Below are 21074 nucleotides of genomic sequence, written 5' to 3'. Positions count from 1 at the left end.
CATGGACAGGGAAGAATTTTCGTCACATAAGTCAGCAATCCAACGATTATCCGAACCCCTTGGCTCGGAAACACCAGCAACCACTCCCCGGCTATGCGGACAATCGTGCGTCGCAAACGCCGTAGTGGCATGTGCCACAACCGTACCGGCCGGGACGCGGACGTTTTCCACCCCCGCATTGAGCACCTGTAAAAACGGTAATTGATCCGGCCGGACGATGGTCTGTGCCCCAACTAACGCCAACCCGGTTGTTATCGTGGCGGACGGTGACAACAGGACCCCTACTGCACGCAGCCGATCAGGCAAGGGCTTCCGATACCGCAAGGGTATAAGCATCTGTGAACCAGGTGGGATGTCCACAGATGCCACGGACAGCGCCTGCACTTGTACGGCTGAAGAAGGTCGCCCCCAGGGCGACGGCAGAAACGAGATTTGACGGCCCCCCGGCAATTCAATACAATTCTCATTGATTTTTATCAAAATGGGCATCTTAGCCAAAAAATCGGTTCCTAGTAAGCAAGGAACCGCCAAAGATCTAGATATTAACACAACGCCCGAAGCCGACACATCCCCAATAGATATCTTAGCATCCACCTGGCCCACGATACCCATGCTACCCCCGTTCGCAGTGACGCACGACCCATAAACCGGACGCACAGCCCCCGGCGGAATGCCCAACAGATGGAAAATGACATCCGATATAATAGTCGCAGACGCTCCGGAGTCAACCAAAATGCGCACGTCCACCCCTTGTATAGACCCCGGTACAGTGGACGACCCCGTAGCGGCCGCGACGACTCTCCGTGCCAATTTGCGCCACTGCGTCACCGAGCGACAAGGCCCCGTCGATGGCCCTTCTTTAACAACAACACCAGGATCGCGCAACGAAGGTGGTGGGTGAGGTGCAAAGCCTTGCCGGGTGTCTGGTGCGTGCCGACATGCCTGTTTCGGAGGTTCTTTGGTCGGCTTGTCCGGTGTTGTGGCCTCCTGCTGCGGCGGACCCGGGAAGCGGGCCCAGCAATCCTTTGCGTAGTGGCCCCTCCGCCCGCAGCGGAAGCAGTCGGCATCGTTGCGCCGAAGCGCAGGCCTTGCATCCCGACGGCTCCGTCCCAGTAGCGTAGCGCGCGGCCCCGGCCATGGAGCGGAGGCGGCCGTCAGCTCCTGAGGGCCCCGCTCCTCCGGAACGTAGACCGCCTTCGTAGGGTCCCACCCCAGCGCGCCCCCCTCTTTGACGGGCCCCCCCGTCCACGCCGCCACTTGCTTCCAGCGACGGAGATTAAATTGCGCATCCAAACACTTTGCTGCCGCCCGAGAAGTAAGTTTCTCATGCCCACACACAGGCATGGGGATCCCCAGATCCCGAGACAATTCCAGCATTTTACCTAATATGAGAGGCTCGAGCAGGTCCTGTGGCGTCTCAGGATAGGCTGCCATGGCCAGCTCCAGCACCGCACCCCTGAACGCCACGGGCGATTCCTCAGGTGCTCGTTGTCGTTGAGCGAATCGCCAATGTGCGTCGTCAGGTGGCTCATAAGCGTCGGCCATTTCTTCAAAAACTCCACATAGGGTCTTCTTCTTATCGGTCGTTATAGAACGGAAAAACCGAACAGATTCGTCGTCCAGCAGAGTTGGCAACACCTCCAAAGCCTCCGCATCGGACCATCTTGCTGAACGAACCGCTGCCAAGAATCGGCAGGCGAAAGCGCTCCAATCGCCCCCGATGGAGAATTCTTTAACTGTGGTAAGGTGGCGACTCCGACTCCTCTTCACGCCGTCCTCCAATGGTGGTTGTTCAGGATGCAAATTCAAAATGGCGTCGGCCCGCGGCGTGGCCAAGATGGCGGTTTGGCGCCGCGGAGCACGCAAGATGGCGGCTTCTTGCCGCGTGGTCAATGGCGGCGGCAGGGCAGGCAACATGGCGGCCCGTGGAGCACCTTCCGCTTCCTCCATTGTCCTTGGCGTGACGAGATGACAAAGTTGCGCCAGGACGTCCTTGAGTGCCTCCAGTTGTTCCGCCATCTGTTGCCATCTTCGATCAGCGTCCGATGATGTTGACGGACCCGCCATCGCGCCAACATCTTCCACCCCCGTCCCCGTGCTCGCTTCAGCAGGGCTCTCCTCCACCACCCCAGCAGGATCCATGGTTGGAGGGAATTCGTCGTCGTCGGACGAAGAAGCTGATGCTGGCGCCGGAGTAATTTTCTTCCTTACTTGTTTCGACATGCCGTTTCACTTCTGACACCAGTGTAATAAAACACTTGACCACGATGTCTGGCTCAGTGTCCTTTATTTGGTTCGTACTGTATTTCCCACACGGCTGTCTCCTATTTGGTAAATCCCACAGTGCTGGCTCCGATGTCGCTCCAGCCACCATCAGCAGCCCCACTGCTGTTCCTTGTTGCTCTCGTAGCACCACAGCAGCTCCGCTGCTGTTATTCTCACACAGCCCCCCTGGCTGTCCTTGCTGCAGCTCTTCTTTCTCTCCTAGCCACTCCGCAGCTCTGACAGCCTCGTGCTGTCTCCTCTTGGTTGCTCCTGCAACTCCTGGCAGCCACACCGCTGCCTCTAACCCACAGCCTTACTGGCTATACTTCTGCAGCTTCACTCCACCCAGTAGCTCTCTACTCCCCCCGGGGTTGGCTCCCGATGGCCGACGGTGTCCCCCTCCTCTCGTTCGCCCGCGTGGCCCCACTCTTTTCCATTCACACCCCGACTGCCTTCTCCTTCCGGTTTACCCCTTTAAGGACCTGAACCTTCCTCCCACGTGACATGACTCCACCCCCCCGTGACGTCACATCCGGAAGGTCGCTTACGCCCGCATTACAATTGTATCTGTAGCAGATGGTAATTCCTCTGAAGTACGTGGTAAAAATATATGTAAAATAATGCGGGAGCCAGACATCCCTGTTGCACCCGAAGGTGTAAAGGGAATGTTTCTGACTCACGGCCACGTAGTTTGACACGGGGCCGCTCACCATCATGAAGGTCCTTAAGGATCGTGAGCAGAGGGTCAGGGATTCCGAAAGCACGAAGAACAACCCAGAGGCTAGGCCTACTGATGGTATCATAGGCCTTGACCAGGTCAATAAAGCACACACATGGACTAAGACGCACACAAGGACCAACAGACACGCAAAGAAATGGACTTACACTAACTAACATGGAGCCACGCACACACAGCGACTAACACACATGCACATGGACTGACACACATACACTTGAGATATACACACACATGGTGTCACACACACACATATCGACGTACACACAGCAACTCTCACACACACACATAGACTCACACACACATACATAGACTGACACACATTGGCGTACACACACATGGACTCTCATACACAGACATATACTTTAAATAAAGACGCATGGAGTAACACACACATCAAGTCACAAATGCATTGACTTACACACACACATCGAATGACACGCACACATGTATGGACTTATACACACATGTAGACTAACACACACACATATGGACTGACACATACATACACATGGACGTACACACACACACTGACTGACACACATAGACACACAAACGCACATTGACTTACACAGACATGGAGCCATGCACACACATCGACTAACACGCACACACATATGGACTGAAACACACACATCGACTCTCACACACACATCGACGTGCACAGCAATCCCCGATGATGGCACAGCTATCAGCATCGCAGTACTACGTATCAGTAAATTGCAGGACATGATCAATCGAAACAATAGAAATGCATAGTAGAAATAATCTGAAATAAGTGTATATTAAATAGCAGCAGTACGCACAGGTACGTTGAGAAGCAGGCTATAGTATAGATTATAGACTGGCAGTACGCCGACTCAATGACATAAGCATTGCTACAGTGGCGATAAAAAGCTGACAATACAGGCAGCAGCTGAAAAGCAGGATACAGTCGACATGAAAGGCTGGCAGTACACTTAGTGAGGTAAAGAAGCAGGCAACAGATTATAGACTGGTATTCACTCATAATGGGTAAAAGCAAAATTAACAGTGTAGATAAGTGGCAGTGCACGGACGTTAATGAATCAGCAGTCGACAGCACAGAATGGCAGTACACCGTCGCAGCGTCGTAAAAAGGCACACAAAAAGGGAAATATTTAGCAACCTAAGAATGAAAATGTAGTTTTCTGCACACAAACATTATGATTGTAATATTAGGCAACGTATTAGTTTGATTATAGTAAACAATGAAGCAGAGTTGTTCTCTGCATAAACATAATGTTAGTAATATTTGTAAACTTATTTGTTTAATAATAGTAAACAATAAACCTGAGTTATTAGCGAAAGATTCAATAAAATTGTACTTTATATTGGCGTGGTGACGCCTCGTCCCGTGCAGAGCCCGCGGCCTCGCCTAGATTGGCAAGCCGGAGGAGGCGAGACATTGCCAGAACTTTATAGCAGTAACTGCACGCATCGTGTTGGGGGGGGGGGGGGGTGAAGAGGACACGAGACTGTGAAGAAAAATCCGCAGGGTGATATGTATATTTATTTCATGTTAAACGCGTAAAATAAAATGTCTCCCGTGAGCTCGACCGAACGCGCATCACTTGGCAGGGTCCGCCCCCCCAGGCAATTGTCGTGAGTTGGTATGGTCGATGTTGTGCAATAAGTAAATAATTAAAATAAGAATGCCACACAATCGTTAATTAAACGACTTTAAAGTTTACGGACGTGAAAACGGAATAGCCTATTCCCACCGCAGGGCTTAGGGCGTTCCGGCTGGCAAATTTTTTTCTATTTAAAACCCACCGTCTGAGAGCCAAATCCCCCGCAAGCCCGCGTGCACGGAGACTTTTATATATATGAAAGAAAAGAAGAAAGAGAAGAAGAAAGAAAGAAAGAAGAAAAGAAAGAGAAGATTACAATCAGCTTCATCGGGCAAGAATGGTGGAGCTCTCTTGTTGCTTCCGGTCTTAAATAGAGCAGTAGGGTGACGTCATCATTTAATTCAATCTGGTGCAATGATTCGAGGCAAAGAGGGGGAGGGCATTGTAATTATATAGATTGGTAATCATTCAATTGTTATTCATTGATATTTGTTTTCCTTATAAGGAATTGTAATTGTATTTATTTAATAATATGCTTCCAGGCCGCACTAATTCTGTAGCTGTCAGAGCGATTGAAGTTATTTCAGTTTCTCTCAATTTCAATGGATTTTATAATTAGCCTTGGCCAGTAATAATTAGTTTTACACAACACTTCAACGTTATCAAAATCAATTGAGTGTCCTTGTTGACAAGCATGCTCTGCCACTGCCGACAGTTGTGTTTGAGAAAATTTAATGTTTCTTTGGTGTTCTTTTAGTCTTACGCTGATGTTGCGTCCTGTCTGTCCAATATAGCATGTGCTGTAACTGACAAATTAGCCAGGGTTTCGCAGAAGCAAAACATTAAAGTAAGATTTGATACAGTACACAAAATTAAAAAATTGGTATCTGGCACTAAAGACGAATTGCCTAAATTATCAACAGAAGGTGTATATCGAATTAATTGTTTATGTGCGAGATACTATATTGGACAGACGGGACGCAACATCAGCGTAACATTAAAAGAACACCAGCTATCTGAACGGTTAAAGTTATTTAAATTAAGATTTAAAGCTTTCGTGACTGCAGGAATTCATATTCTTGGTTCTTTTGGTAAAGTCACGTAGAAGGAAAATAATAAAATAATAAAAATAAAACAATAACAATAAAATTCTCACGACGTTTCGATTGCAACACAAGCAATCATCATCAGGTGTGAAAACCACAGCAAAGCAATTTCTTGCTGTGGTTTTCACACCTGATGATGATTGCTTGTGTTGCAATCGAAACGTCGTCAGGTGTGAAAACCACAGCAAAACAATTTTACAGCAAAATTGCTGTTTTGAAGTGTGACGGTTCCACCTGAATACGGAAGCTTGTGTTGCCTCCGAAACGTCGTGATTTAATTTATTTAAATTTTTTTACCTACGTAACTTCATCGAAAAAAACCAAAGAGTATGAATCCTTGCAGTCACGAAAACTTCAAATCTAGAATTAACGACATGGGCCTGTTACGCCGCTGCTTATTGGGAGAGGGGATTGTGTGTTGGACCCGCAAGTGACGTCATGTCACCTCCTGCTGCCGCGTGACGTCACGAGATACCAGGAAGCTGCCGCCTAGCTCGCGCGCTCATTGAGATCCGAGGTGAGAAGTTCACATCGTGGTGGTTGTTGTTGTGGTGGTTGTTGTTGTTGTTTACCCAGGTAGAGCCTCGCTCCTCTCTCTCTCTCTCGTAGGGATATCAATTGAGTATCAGCAAGTATGGAATCGATGTCCAGGTTGGAGCATTACAACGCGGGGCCTAGCCATACGGAGCCTTGCCTCCTGCCCTCGCCTGATTGTATTTGCTTTAATTCTCTGCTTAAGTTTAATTTGTCTTCACCTGGCTCACTACTTTGAAAATGTGTTTATTTTAAATATTTATACAGTTTTTTTTTTATTTCAGCAGGCATTGCCCACTTGAGCTGTACCGCTCTTATTCAGAAGCGACCTGCCCACAACAAAGTGGCTTATCTCAACGTGTGGAAATGTGTATCGGTCAAATACTCTAAACGCGTGGTGATGTTGACTCTAAATGTGCAGGGAAAAACCGGAGGACCCAGAAGAAAATCCACGCGACCACGGGGAGAGAGACACGCAAACTACAAATATACAGCAGTAATACAGGTTAGTGTTAGATCGCGTAAATATATACATGTGTCGTTAAACCGGCCACCACCCGACACTGCCAATTGCGAAGGGTTTGTCATGTAAACAGAACGTGGCCAATTCGTCATTAGTACAGCATACTGGTTGGGTGTGTGTTGGAGAGCCAAGCCACAACATTTACAATCTGAGTACGACGTTAAGCCAGTAATTACAACCAGGCGACAGCCAAATGTTGTGGCTTGGTTCTGTGGGAATATTATGAGGCTCACTATGTTTATAGCGCAGCACGTTAACCGTTGCACTACCGCTCCCCACTAATGCACAAACAACATCGGAAGTATAGTATGTATTCAGTACTTGCTAAGTTACCCGGCTTTGCACAGGTCTCAGTAATCAAACATTAAGTGTAATGTCTTGCCATGCTGGCTTTATTAGAACATTTAATTCTGCCAATGAAGTTTGTAAATGTGTGTAATTGTCACTTTTTTTGGTTGTGTTATACAATAGCAGGGCTTGTTTTTTCATAATAAGCACAGCTTTTCAATTCGTTACCCTCGGAGAGCTTCAGGATAAAAATTTTGGATGTTTTGCCATCTAGTGGGTTTAATAATGAAGCTTAAATTTTGGCATACATGTCGACAGAAAATTGGTGGAATAGCTCTTTGCATCTCTAGAAGAGATTGAAGCTGCTGTTTCGCACCATGATCTGGAAAGCAAAGAAGTCCATGGCGGAAATCTTTTGTGCCGACAAGCCTGTTGCTGGGTCAGTTTGGCAAAGTACGAAATTGTAGCCATCATCACCTTGCTAGAAAATCCGTGGACATTGAAGAGCATCATTTCGTCCGTGTGTTTCAATTCTGTGTAGGGTATTGTTTCTCAGTTCCAAGACGATTCCTCGAGTGCCATGTTGCTCAGCAGTCAGAATGACAGCGACTTCAGATGTTGTGAATGTTTTTAAGCGGCACGCATGTTGACCATGTGGAGTTTAGTCAGCATTAATGACATTGTACTATGAAGCACTCTTCTCTATAGTACGCTTCAAACTGTGAACATGAGAGTTTTGCTTATGGAGCGTGACTTGCAATAGGACTTACATCTTGGTTTTGATGACATCATTGCAATGCTGGTGAGCCTGTCTAGTATTTTTTTATTTAAAGCTTTCGTGACTGAAGGGATTCATATTCTTGGTTCTTTCGGTAAAGTCACTGTCTAGCAGAGGTGGGACAAAGTCATTGTTATGCAAGTCCAAGTCGAGTCGCAAGTCATCAAATTCATGACTCGAGTCTGACTCGAGTCCAAGTCACATGACTCGAGTCCACATCTCATAGGTGGGACAAAGTCATTGTTATGCAAGTCCAAGTCGAGTCGCAAGTCATCAAATTCATGACTCGAGTCTGACTCGAGTCCAAGTCACATGACTCGAGTCCACACCTCTGCTGTCTAGTATTGTCAAACATGCAAGTAGATCTGTGGTAATGTAGGTAGGGCATTAGGTTGTGGCAGCAGACTGCCAATGCGATTATGTACCTGGCCCTGCACATTAAATGTAGGCATGTATCCAGATGTTGGAATGAGTAGGTACAGCTATCGCAGCACTGGCAGCATGCCGTCTTACGTCTTGGTGTTTAAGAGTATCATTAGCTCCAGGTGCAGCCATTGCAGCACTTGTACGAATCACGTAAATTTTTGTAATCGCTTTTGATGAAGAGAAGCGCACGTTTTCCGCAAGGAAAATTATAAGTGGAGGTAAAAGTTAATGAGCAAAAAAAATAGTAAATAGTGAGTGTGTGACTGAATACTATATCGAGTTTGTTAATGAAATGATATTCGAATTTGTAATCGTTGTATGAATGTGAAGACCTAGCCGCAAAGGATTGAGGTATAAGCCTGTAAGTTGTTGGAAGGAGTAATTGTTTGTAGTGCTTGAAGTGGGTATGAATAGCATGTGTGTGGTGGTGTGTGCACACATAATGAGTTTAAAGTGAGTGTGTGTTTTTGCATGCTTGTTATTCCTTAGCAGGCAATGTCGACTTGATGCATTTAGTCATAGCTGTTGTATAGCATCTATTTTGTGTAGAAGGAGGTCGGTAGTATTGATATATATTTTTGAATAGTAATTGTTTTGTTAAATATTGCAGTGTGTGTTAGAGGTGAGCCATGTATGGCAAACCAGAAGTAGTGAGAATGCCCTGAGCTTTATACCATGTGAATAGAAAGAGAGGGGGAGTGGTGAGGAGTGCAGGGGGGGGAGTTGGACGCAGCGGCGGGGGGTTGGAGTGTGCAGGTGTTTCAGGTGTTGAAGTTGAGCAGGTAATCTAAATAAGTAATATAGAAAAAAAATACACACGCTTTAATTAAATATACTGTACTAGCAATGGAAGAACTCCACGACTCCAGGAAGTGGCCCCGAAGCTTGCCATAACGTAAGGGACTATGGTGATTTACAGCCAACGCTAGTTGAGCGTGGACAATTAGACCCAAGCCGAAACATAACATTTAAAAAGAAATGTTTTAAAATATATGTTTCATTAATTTTTTTATGATAGAATATTGTATTGTCATCAGTATGACATAAGTATACCAAGTTTGCAGTCGATACCACATTGGGAAGTGGGTTAAAATTGAGTTAGAAGATTTGAGGATACAACAACAACAGACAGTGAGTTAATAAAAAGCGTGTAAAATAGTGCGAAAAACACACTAACTCACCTGTGAGTATGCATGGAAAGATTGGGGTGTGTTGGCACAATTTGGTTAACAAAAATATCTACACAAACGCAAAGTCTGCTTTATATAGATTTATACAATGTATATGGTTTCTCCGTGTTTATTTCAATTGTTTAGTTTATTTGGAATACAGTACAGGACTTATTTCAATTGGGATGTTGTAAATTTTTGTTGACGTTTACCTAACGCCATTAATTAGGTAAGGCTTAAGTATTGAAGAACTCGCTTTTAGAATTTCTCGCGGCACTTTCGAAGAACGTAATCTCCGTGATATGCAAGGGGCTGCTGTATTTTCTGTCCATCGACTACAGCAGAGGAGTATGGATTTTCAGTAGAAACTAGATCACTGCATTCTTTATTTAATTAAGGCCTATTTTTTTTTCTTATATATAAAAGTCTCCGCGCACGCTTGCGAGGGATTTGGCTCTCGAACGGTGGGCTATACGTAGAACATTTTTTGCCAGCCGGCACGTCCTAAGTCCCGCAGTGGGAATAGGCTATTCCTTTTTCACGTCCGTCACCTTTAAATTAGTTAAATTTGGGATTTAGTGGGATTTTGCTATATTTATTCTTTATTGCGCGACATCGGCCGTGCCAACTCACGCCAATTGCGTGGGGGGGACTGATCCTGCCAAGTGATGCGCGTTCGGTCGAGCTCATGGGGAACATTTTATTTTACGCATTTTACATGCAATAAATATACACATAACGCTGCGGCTATTTCTTCACAGTGTGATATCCTCTTCGCCCCCCCCCCAACACGATGCGTGCAGTTACTACTATGAAGTCCGTAGATATTAATATTATTACAGCGCTTTGATAGCATTATTGTAGTATTATTGTTTACTATTATTAAACAAATACGTTGGCAGATATTACAATAATAATGTTTGCGTGCAGAAAACTTATTTCTCATTATTAGATTGCTAAATATTACCTTTTTTTGCTGTCTTTTTTTACGCTGCAGTCTGCTGTGGCCTGCTGCCTGCTCATTAATTAACGTCAGTGCACTCGCGCTCTATTATCTACACTGCTAATTTGCCTTTTGGCCATTATGAGTGTATGCCAGTCTATAATATGGTGCCTGCTTTTTTACCGCACTCAGTGTACTGCCAGCCTTTCATGTCGACTGTATCCTGCTTTTTCAGCTGCTGCCCGTAGTGCCAGCTTTTAATCTCGACTGTAGCAATGCTTATGTCACTGATTCGGCGTACTGGCAGTCTATAATCTAGACTATAGCCTGCTTCTCATCTTACATGTGCGTACTGCTGCTCTTTAATTTACACTTATTTCAGCTTGTTTTTTCTCTGCATTTCCGTTGTTTCCATTGCTCATGTCACGCTATTTACCTTATTTTCCCGCATATAGCCTGCATACGCATATACCCCGCAAAAATAGCGTTTTGTGTAAAAAAAAAATTCAGATAGCCCGCAACGTCATATACCCCGCATGCATTCATATATTTAACGTCATTACCGCAGCTTAATTTCATCATATTAATACACAAAGAAAACAAACTAACCGGAAACGAGTGAACTTAAAACAGTAAATAAGTAACAAAAGTAAATATCCAATAAATAAGTAACATAACTGGTAGATAAGTAAGTACAGTTTTAGCACTGGTAGATTGCGCACTGCGCAGATAATAGCCGAACTACGGTACACCGTCGTCTAGCCCCCACCTCTCTCTCCCCCCAGCTGCCGGGCAGTTGCAGGTATTTGCTCTGCAACAACAATGAGGTCAGAGGAGCGATACTCACATGCATGGGTGGAACGCTGGGTGCCTAAAACGCAGCAAGACAGCAGGGAGTACAGCTGGTGCATCTGTAATGAGTGGCTCCGACATGATAAAAAGTTTAAACGTTTCTTTAAAAAATATTAGGTACAGTTGGTTGTCTCCTGTCTCTTCACACACTCGCACTACGGATACACACCGCCCAAGTGGCTTCGCTGCCCCGCGCCACGTAGCGCTCACCCACTCTCTAGCACGCCGCTGGCTGACGGCGGGCTAGGAAGCGGTTGAAGGTCGAGCCACCACGTGGCCGATGGAGATGGCGGGGCAGCAGTGACGGGGAGCTCTTCTTGATCTTCTGGCACTGCCCTCGCGCCTTGCTCTAGCTCCTGCTTATATATGCTCGCCGGCTGACTAAACCCCGCCTTTGGCCAAGCCCCTCATAGAACCTTCGGGAGCGTTTCAGAGGCTTCCCGGGTGGCTCCTCCCTTTTACCTTTGGCCTAGATGTACTCCTTCCCCTAGGCAACCCATAACTGTATATCACCCCACATAATACAGGAGATGGCGGTCTCATTACACATCTGTAATCATCTCAGTCAGTCATTCCTTGACACCTGGATCATTCCCATGACATGATGACAAGTGATCCACACTTAAATGGTATTAAATTATACCGATCATGGCATGAGCACTGTGAAAAGGTTACTACAATTAGTGATGAATGGTGGCTGTTTATTATATTTGTTACTGATTCATGTGCAATGGATGTGGATGTAAGAGTTATTTATGTGGGGAGCGGTGGCGCAGTTATTTCACTGCATTATGAACTCAACAATTAGATTTTGATTATCGCTGATAGCAAACATGATTGATAAGTTATATCTGAACTTATTGTGGCCCTCCGCTATGTTGAATGATCCTCAATTAATTCATTGGTGAAGTGAGAAAGCATTAATACTGAGCAGATGAAGGCGGCCAGGCATGTTTCTGGACACACCACCACCGTTTTACCATGCCAGTGTGTGACAAGTGTCAGTTTTGTATTTTCTGTAAAGTATATTAACTCTTGAACACAGAGGTAAAATCAAAACAATAGATTATTTTAGTTTTCCTCTGGAACTTTTATGAGCATGGTAACTGTCATAAAATTAACACAGCACATATGCAGCTGAAGTTAGATATGTTCATCTGAGCATTCAAGCAAATCTAGCCTGGCTTTACCGAATTTGCATTTGAACATTAATTTACACATAAATGCATAATATAAGTGGTATTTTGGACACCCATTGCTATGTAAACTGAAATTTCCTTAAATAAATATTTATTTCATAGCCAGATAGCCTAAATTGTGTGCTTGGAGTTTTGGGTAAACGTTCATTTTGAAGATGCTTAGGCTTCCAGCCATATTTCTGACCACTTGCCCTGCCATTTTGTGCCTTAACAGTCCGTGTGATGTTTTGGGGAATCTCTTTCACTCTCATGAATTTATGAATAAGTATAGACGTGTAAGTCATATGTGACTGTGTATATATGCATTCGTCTGTGACTGCACAATGACGTAGATGTTATTGATGTTTTTTTCTGTCCGCAGCTGATGCTTCCTCTGCAGAATTGGTCTGATGCAGCAAAAGCACGCAGCCCAGCTTGGTACAAGTCAACAATGCGACCAGTATGCAAACAGCATGGATCATTCTGGAAATTTGACACAGCACCAGAGAACTCACACAGGAGAGAAACCATTCAAGTGCACTGTGTGTGAGAAGACATTTGCATGGTCATCAGTTCTTCAGAGCCACCAGAGAACACACACGGGAGAGAAACCCTTCAAGTGCAGTGTTTGTGGTAAACAATTTTCAAAGGCATTTACTCTTAAACGACACCAGAAAACACACACGGGAGAGAAACCCTTCAAGTGCAGTGTGTGCAGGAAGGCGTTTGCAGAGCCATCACATCTTAAAATACACCAGAGAACACACACGGGAGAGAAACCCTTCAAGTGTAGTGTGTGTGGGTATGCATTTTCAAATTCATCACACCTTAAAAGACACCAGAGAACACACACAGGGGAGAAACCCTTCAGGTGCACTCTGTGCGGGAAGCTGGTTACAGTGTCATATCTTAAACAACACCAGAGAACACACACAGGAGAGAAACCTTTCAAGTGCACTGTCTGTGAGAAGGCATTTGCATGGTCATCAGGTCTTAAAATCCACCAGAGATCACACGCGGGAGTGAAACCCGTCAAGTGCAGTGTGTGTGGGAAGGCATTTTCAGGTTCTACTGCTCTTCAAAATCACCAGAGAACACACACAGGAGAGAAACCCTTCAAGTGCACTCTGTGTGGGAAGGCATTTGTACGGTCATCAAATCTTCAAAGACACCAGAGAACACACAGTCATCAGAAGATCCCCAAGGAGAGGAGTCTGAAATCGGCTTGTGAAAGTCAAAGTGCTGCAATGCTCCCATCCTTCATGATAAGGGAACCACAAGATAATCCCAGCTTGGAGACTTTAAAAGGTATAAAGGTGAAATATGAAAAGGTGAAATGTGAAGTGACAGTGAAGAGCGAAGAAGTGAAAGTGAAATGTGAAGATGAAGATTCAACTCCAAAATCAGACCTTCACATCAATGGATGCATCGTGAAGCAGGAGAATTCTGACTGTGAGGCAGAGCGAAGCAACTCCCAGCAGTTTGTGGAAGTGGAGGTGTGGGTGGACTTCTTAGACAATACAAAGTCAAATGGAGACCCGGTAGATGTGTAACCTTGAGACAATGAAGCCCCAGTAGATTCACCTTTGGCACAGGCCTTTTAATGAAAAGAACGTGAAGTTGAACACTCAATTCCTAGGTTCAACCTACAGATTAAGAGTGGCCAGTATTTGTAGACCTGTGAGTTGGGTAGATGTCTAACCAAGAGCGAGAGCCAATAAACTCCCAAGCAATTGCTATGTTACGATAATATTTGCATTTATATGATGCTTAATTGCCCATAAGAGGTTTTTTTGGGTTAGATCGCGTAAATATGAATATTTTGTGAAACCCGCCACCACGCGATTTGTTCTCCAACACACCGGTGTGCTGTACTAGTGTAGTGTAATAACGCCGACTGTTGTCCAGCAACGGCAACTGCGGTGGAAAAATATTAGAGGAACTGGGGCAAGTGTCACGGAAGACCCCATCTGGAAGCCCTTGGAACCTTCAAGTGGGTTCGAGAAGGGAGGCAACTGAGAGCGGGAGCTCAGGGCTGCCGGTTCTTGGAGTGGGCTCATCTTGTCATCACTGTCATCTTCGCCGCCGTCTTCGCTAGATATTGCACGGCCGGATAGTTGTTGGCTGTCTCGGTCAGCGCCATCGGTGTTACATGGTCAGGATTGTGTTTAGGCTAGGCTACACGACTAGGGAGAGTGCGATGGCGAAACTGTGAAGGTGTTGATAAAGAAGGTGCCCCCTTAGAAACCTTGTCTCCCGCCACGATGACACTACAATTGGTGTCAGGAGTGGAGTGAATAAAGAACCCACCTATAGTGTCATCGGAGGATGGGAACAGTGAAACATTCATCCCTCTGGCAGCCCCAGGACCCCGGTTACAAAGCCCGTTGGTGGAGAGAGAGATCGGCGGGTGAGCGGCTGCGGATCGGAGGGAGAGCGGCTACGGATCAGCAGAGCGGCTGCCGATCGGCGGGAGTGCAGCGGCGAATCGGCGCTCATGTGCCGAGCACGCGGCATGGCCGAGGACCGCCGAGTTGAGGGGAGGCGCACCACGGCCAGCGGCGCGGAAACGAGTCACGAGGGGACCCTGGCGGCGGTCCCCGTCAGTGCGGGAGAGCGGAGGAGCCCGGGCCGGAGACCCTGCATGTGGTTGGCGCCATTTTGCCCGTGGAGGGCTTGGCATGGCCGGTGGGCGCTATTTTCCGGAGAGCACCGGACAGCACTGGAGGGGCGCCGGAGTCGATGGCGCTGCAAGGGGCAATTTTTGGCCTACCGCGCGACGGCTGCACGAGATTCTCCAGCGGAAGCAAGGGGAGGCCGAGATGCCCTTCGCTTTCTGGGAGGCGCTGCTGGTGCTGGGGGCGGAAGGCGTACCCCCAGATGGGTGAGACGGCGCTCGACTCCTTGGCGGCGGAAAGGCTGTTGGCGCGCGAGTCGGGGATCATTCTGCTCTTCGCCAAAGGCATGGGGATTACGTCTTTGAAGGTGGCCCACGAAATTTAGGGCCACGAGGCCCACCAGCATTGGCCCAAAGTGGCGGCTTGGCCGTGGCGGGAGGAGGACATGGTGGCTGTGGTATGTGGCCTGGGGACGCACGGGAAAAGGCCCCCGCGGGTGGGTTGGCAACCGGGGCAGCCCCCTCCGCCCTGGGGTCCCACGGCCAAGCGTTTCAGGTGTGGTCAGCCGGGCCACATCGCTATAGAATGCCAGGGTGTTGGCAGCGCCACCGACGCACTCCGACCCGCCGGCAACATCTTCCTATGCTTTACCAGATCCGAGTTTCTGATGCTTTCCGAGACCGCCGTGTGCGACGTGTCAGGGGCTGGATCCGATTAGATGCTTCTGTGAAATTCAGGGAGAGGCCGTGCCCTTTAGTTCATTGTTTTTTTGTTTCCATACCTCGGAATCTCAAGGAATGCAAGACCCTGCCAAGGCAGGGGTGACCAGTGTCAAGGATCGGCTCACGTGAGCTATTTTCTGGTAAAGGCGGACTCTCCCTTGTAAGGTGGGATTCAGGGGGGTTGTGTATGTTGTTTGGGTTGCGTTATCAGTTCTCGGGGGGGGGGGGGGGGGGCATCGCGGTTGGGCGGTCCATGACAGCGTTCTTGCACATGCCGCGGTTGCGCTGCATGTTTTCGGTTTGCGGGGGGCACCGAGGGTTGTCCTTTTTGTTGGTGGTCCATTGGGGAGTGCCGTGGTTGCGCTATGTGGTTCAAGTTCGCGGGAAGTGTTGCAACCAAGGTTTTTTTTGTGGTGAATATTTTTTCCGTGTTGGTGGTGTTCCTCGGGGTTTGGGGTTGCTCTGCCTGTCCACCGGTTGCAGTTGCTGGATGTCATCCATCTGTTGTCCAGCAACGGCAACTGCGGTGGACAAACAGTGCACACGCCGGTGACCATTTACACGGGTGTGTCGGCAGGGCGGAAGAACTGGGGCAAGGGTCACGGAAGACCCTATCTGGAACCCACTGGAACCTGCTAGTGGGTTCAAGAAGGGACACGTGACCAGGGCGGAGTCAGGCCATGCTGGGTAGCATAAAATCAGCTGAGAGCAGGAGCTCAGGGCTGCCGGTTCTGGGAATGGGCTCGTCTCGTCGTCGCGGTCATTTCGCCGCCTTGGCTAGATAATGCACGGCCAGATAGTTGTTGGCTGTCTCAGTCAGCGCCATCGGTGTTACACGGTCAGGGTTGTGTTTAGGCTATGCTAGACGACTAGAGAGAGCGCATTTATATTTACACAATCTAACCCAAAAAACCTTATGGATATTTGTCGCGAAAGCTTACGTGTTCAAGTTGCTTAATTGCCTCAGCAATTCGGAGTTTGTATTATATCTCATCACAAACACTCGAAGAGCACCCCCAGGTGGCAGCTGCCTCTGTGGCATGAGGTGGCCCAGCACCAGCTTGCATGTGGGCATGAGTCTGTCAGTAGGGGGCAATAATTGATGTGTAATCACAGTTGTGGAATTTCTGGATAATATTTGGAATTGCCCAAATTTTGGCAATGACACCAACATGCAATGACCTACGTGTTTTGAATGACACAATAGTATGTTTTACATCCACTGTTAAGCAGACAGTGCATATTTTGTTTTAATGTTACTGTATTAGCCAGGGGTGTGTACCTCTGCAATAAATAGAGAATGCCCTACCACTTCCCTCATGGCATGCAAGTGTGAATGTTAATAACCGGCGCAGATGTTCCATTTAGAGGGGTCCATATTTCACATCCCGAGAGAAGGGAGGGCATGACTGGCCGAGAAAACTTGAATCTTCATGCGGAGCTACCGACAAGGTGGCTTCAACACAGCATTGCGCAGTTGATGAAAAGATAATGCCGCCCGACTGATTCGGACCACCCACACACTGTACACACATACGCAGTGTTGACATATTGTGTGTTCACGTTGTTGAGCTCACGCACCCAAGGGTTCAATGTTCAAGAGAGTGAGCAATGGAATAGGAATCTAAATAAACTTAAACTCTAACCCCGCTCTCTGACGTCACGAGATACCAGGAAGCGTCAGCTCCGCGCACTCACTGAGATCCGAGGTGAGAAGTTCACATCGTGGTTGTGGTAGTTATTGTTTACCCAGTTAGAGCCTAGCTCTTTCTCTCTCGTAGGGATATCAATTGAGTAGCAGCAAGGATGGAATCGATGTCCAGGTTGGAACATTACAACGTGGGGCCTAGCCATACGGGGCCTTGCCTCCTGCCCTTGCCTGATTGAATTTGCCTTCATTCTCTGCTTAAGTTTAATTTGTCTTCACCTGGCTCACTACTTTTAAACTTTGTTTCTTTTAAATATACAGTTTTTATTATTTTACCAGGCATAGCCCACTTGAGCTATACCGCTCTTTTTCAGGAGCGACTTCCCCACAACAAAGTGGCTTATCAACGTGTGGAAATGTATAGCGGTCAAATACTCTAAACGCGTGGTGATGTTGACTCTAAATGTGGAGGGAAAACCCGGAGGATCCAGTGGAAAATCCACGCGACCACGGGGAGAGAGACGCGCAAACTCCAAATATACATTCGTAATACAGGTTTGTTTGGGTTAGATCGCGTGAATATAAAAAGGTGTCCTTAAACCCGCCACCACCTGACAGCCAATAAGTATGGTTTGTCTCGTAAACAGAACGTGGCCAATTCGTCACTAGTACAGCACACCGGTTGTGTGTTGGAGAGCCAAGCCACAACATTTTACAATCTGGGTACGACGTTCGCTAGTAATTACAACCAGCTTCATCAGGCAACAGCCAAATGTTGTGGCTTTGTTTTGTGGGAATATAAATCAGGTCGCTGGGTTTATAGCGCAGCATGCAAACCGTTGCACTACCGCTACCCACTCATGCACACATTTTCATTGGAAGTATAGTATTCAGTACTAGCTAAGTTACCTGGCTTTGCACAGGTCTCAGTAATCAAACATTAAGAGTAATGTCTTGCAATGCTGGCTTTATTCTAATTATTGAATCCTACCAATGAAGTGTTTAAATGTGTGTATATTGTCACGGTTTTTTGGTTGTGTTATACAATCACAGGGCTTGTTTGTTTCATAATGACAGCTTTTAAATACGTCCTTGGAGAGCTTCAGGATAAACAATTTTGAATGTTTTGCCATCTGGTGGGTTTAATCGAACGAAGCTTCAATTTTGGCATGCATGTCGACAGCAGTTTGGCAAAGTAGGAAATTGTAGACATCACCTTGCCAGAAAATCAGTAGACATTGAAGAGCATCATTGGATCGGTGTGTTTCATTTCTGTGTAGGGTATTGTTCCTCAGTTGCAAGACGATGCCTCGAGTGACAGAATAGCAGCGACTTCAGATGTGAGTGCATTTGTTGAGTAGTTCCTGACGTACGTACTCGGAGACGGAGGTAAGTTAGGGGCTTTCGCCAGGGTTTATTAAAGCTTATCAATACTACACAGGGTACACAACTCCCAGGGGCTAGGGGTCCTACTCTGAGTCCGGGTCCCTGCCGGCTAGCTCCGGTCTCTCTCTCTCGTGTCGGATCGTGGACTTTGCCGACTCCACCGACCGGAGAGAGAAGTACCTCTACGGCTACCACCGGCTTCTCCCCAGACTCCCTATTCGATCCCTCTCTCTACCCCTGGTTCCCTCTTCACCCTGTTTACTTTCCCCATTCCCACAGTGACCCCGCTTACGTCACGGGGTATCCCTTAAATACCCTAGGAGACGTGACGTCACGTGCACTGCCCAGCGCGCGCGACCCCACGTCCCGTGATGTCATCGCACCGGACAGCGCACACGACGCCACCACTCTCCTCTACTCCTCTACACATTTAAGCGGCACTCATGTTGACCATGTGGATTTTAGTCGGCATGAATGATAATATTGTGTAGTGTCTTAAAAAATTACTCAAACCGACACGTGGTAACAAGTCACCTGCTTTCACTTTATTCACCTATTATTGCACCAGTTGTAGGCACTCCTATAACTGTATGGTAATTTATATATAACTTCTCCCCACTCTTATCTTTTTGCACCTCACTTATCCTGCACTCAGCAGCTCTGCTCTCTGCGCTTCCGCAAGCAGCATCTTCGCACTCAGCGTCTCCGCACAGCGTCTTCACACTCAGTGTCTTCGCACACAGCGACTCCGCACACAGCAGCTTCGCACACAGCTGCCCTCACCTACGCTCCCACAGACCTGCTCACCCGTCTGTCCCGGGCAGGGTGATCAGCCAGCACCCGCCCGGCGACGGCGTGAGGGTTGAGGTCCCGTTGACGGCTGGAGCGACAGCGGCGAGATGTTTTCACTCTTCGTCCCTGGCAACAACAACCCCTTCGCTCACACACACTCCCGCTTATATCTCCCCGCTCATCCCGAGGTCTCACGTGCTTCCACTTCAACTCCTGTCAGGCCGGCGCCAGTTGTCACAATCTCTTATCATCACTCCCCATCTTCCGTCTCCCCGGCAACACCTCCAGTCTCAACGTGCACACCTGGTTGACCCTGTTTGCACCTGCTTCTCCCCTTAATTAGTGGCAGTTTGTCAGTGCAAACATCATGCTACAAACACGCACACCTGTTGCCCTCAGTTGCACCTGGTTAACTGCGCACCGCGTATTCTCTACATCCCCCCCCCCCCCCCCCGAATAAAAATGCAGCCGTCCCGGCAGTCAAATCTATGCAAGTGTAGTGCCAGAGATACGCGCCACATGCTGAAGTCTGTGTATGCGCGCACGACGTAATGGGAGCAAACGAGATCGAGGTGTTGCTGTTGCTAGGCGTGAGGAGAGGGCCGAAGACGGGTCGGGAGCAAATAAGGACACGGGGCGCTGATTGGCTGGAAGTTGTTGTCGAGATGTGGGGCCACGCTGTCTGAGGACGGTAGCAGGTGGCAGGGAGCAATTAAGGACGGAGGGCGCTGATTGGCCAAGAAGTTGTCGCTGAGTGGCGCCGCATTGTCTGGGAAAACACGGCGAGTGCCAGTGGGGGCTAGGGGGCGAAGGGCGTCGCGGGCGATGCCACCGATTGATTGGATTAATTGGCTGGGGGATAAAGAGAGGGGGTTTTGGAGCAGACTAGAGTTTGCGCCTGGGAGGAGAAGCATGAGGTTGGAGTTGAAGCAGCGGAGCCAGTAGCAGTGGAGAAGTGTAGGGTAGCAGTGGAGATGTGTAGGGTAGCAGTGGAAAGGTACAAGGTGGCAACGGAGATGCCAGCAGAAACGGCTGGAGTGAGACGACGAAGCCAGTAGGAAGCGGCTGGAGTGTGGGAGGAGAAGCTGATAGAGTTATGACTGAGTGTGACGGCGGAGCCAATAAAGAGCGGCTGAACTGAAGGAGAGAATAGAGAGGAGAGTCGACGGAGGAGAGATGGGGAGCGAGTGAGGCCGGCGGAATGCGGCGAGCTAGCGGAGAACGCGCGGAAGAAACGTTGATCGGTGTTAGCTGCAGAAATGTTGATCGGTGTTGGTGAAATAAAGAAAGAGGAAAAGCAAGAAGCTGTCGTGTCAAGTCGAGCACTACACAAGCATGCGCGTATGTGTGTGACCGACCCCTAACAACACAATCGTTAGCAGTGACCGTGGAAGGCAACAATAACAATGTGAAGGCGTGTATATCTACTTGGGGTACACTGTGTATGACTCGTGTGTGCACTGTGTGTATGTCTACTGTGTGTACACTGTGTATGACAAATGTGTGTGTACACTGTAT

At 47.8% G+C, this 21074-nt stretch overlaps 1 protein-coding gene across 2 annotated transcripts in view; it reads left to right on the top strand.

The window, feature by feature from the left end:
- LOC144738169 (uncharacterized) overlaps positions 1-20857 on the top strand; it is a 55038-nt gene extending 34181 nt beyond the window's left edge. Inside the window, exons 1-3 of one of the 2 annotated variants that reach the window (XM_078621154.1) lie at positions 5856-6216; positions 6655-6738; positions 12773-20857. In XM_078621154.1, coding sequence (XP_078477280.1) covers positions 12801-13943 — 1143 coding nt within the window. In that variant the 5' untranslated portion in view covers positions 5856-6216; positions 6655-6738; positions 12773-12800 and the 3' untranslated portion in view covers positions 13944-20857. Of the gene's footprint in view, positions 1-5855; positions 6217-6654; positions 6739-12772 lie in introns of those variants that run through there. The other variant, XM_078621155.1, reaches the window with a different exon arrangement.
- Positions 20858-21074: the final 217 nt, after the last annotated feature.

This window comes from Lampetra planeri, chromosome 78 (genome assembly GCF_965212315.1).
Source record: "Lampetra planeri chromosome 78, kcLamPlan1.2.h2, whole genome shotgun sequence".
In the NCBI taxonomy this organism is placed as follows: Eukaryota; Metazoa; Chordata; class Hyperoartia; order Petromyzontiformes; family Petromyzontidae; genus Lampetra; species Lampetra planeri.
The sequence above is the reverse complement of the archived record's forward strand: the minus strand, read 5'-3'. Positions and strand labels throughout refer to the sequence as shown.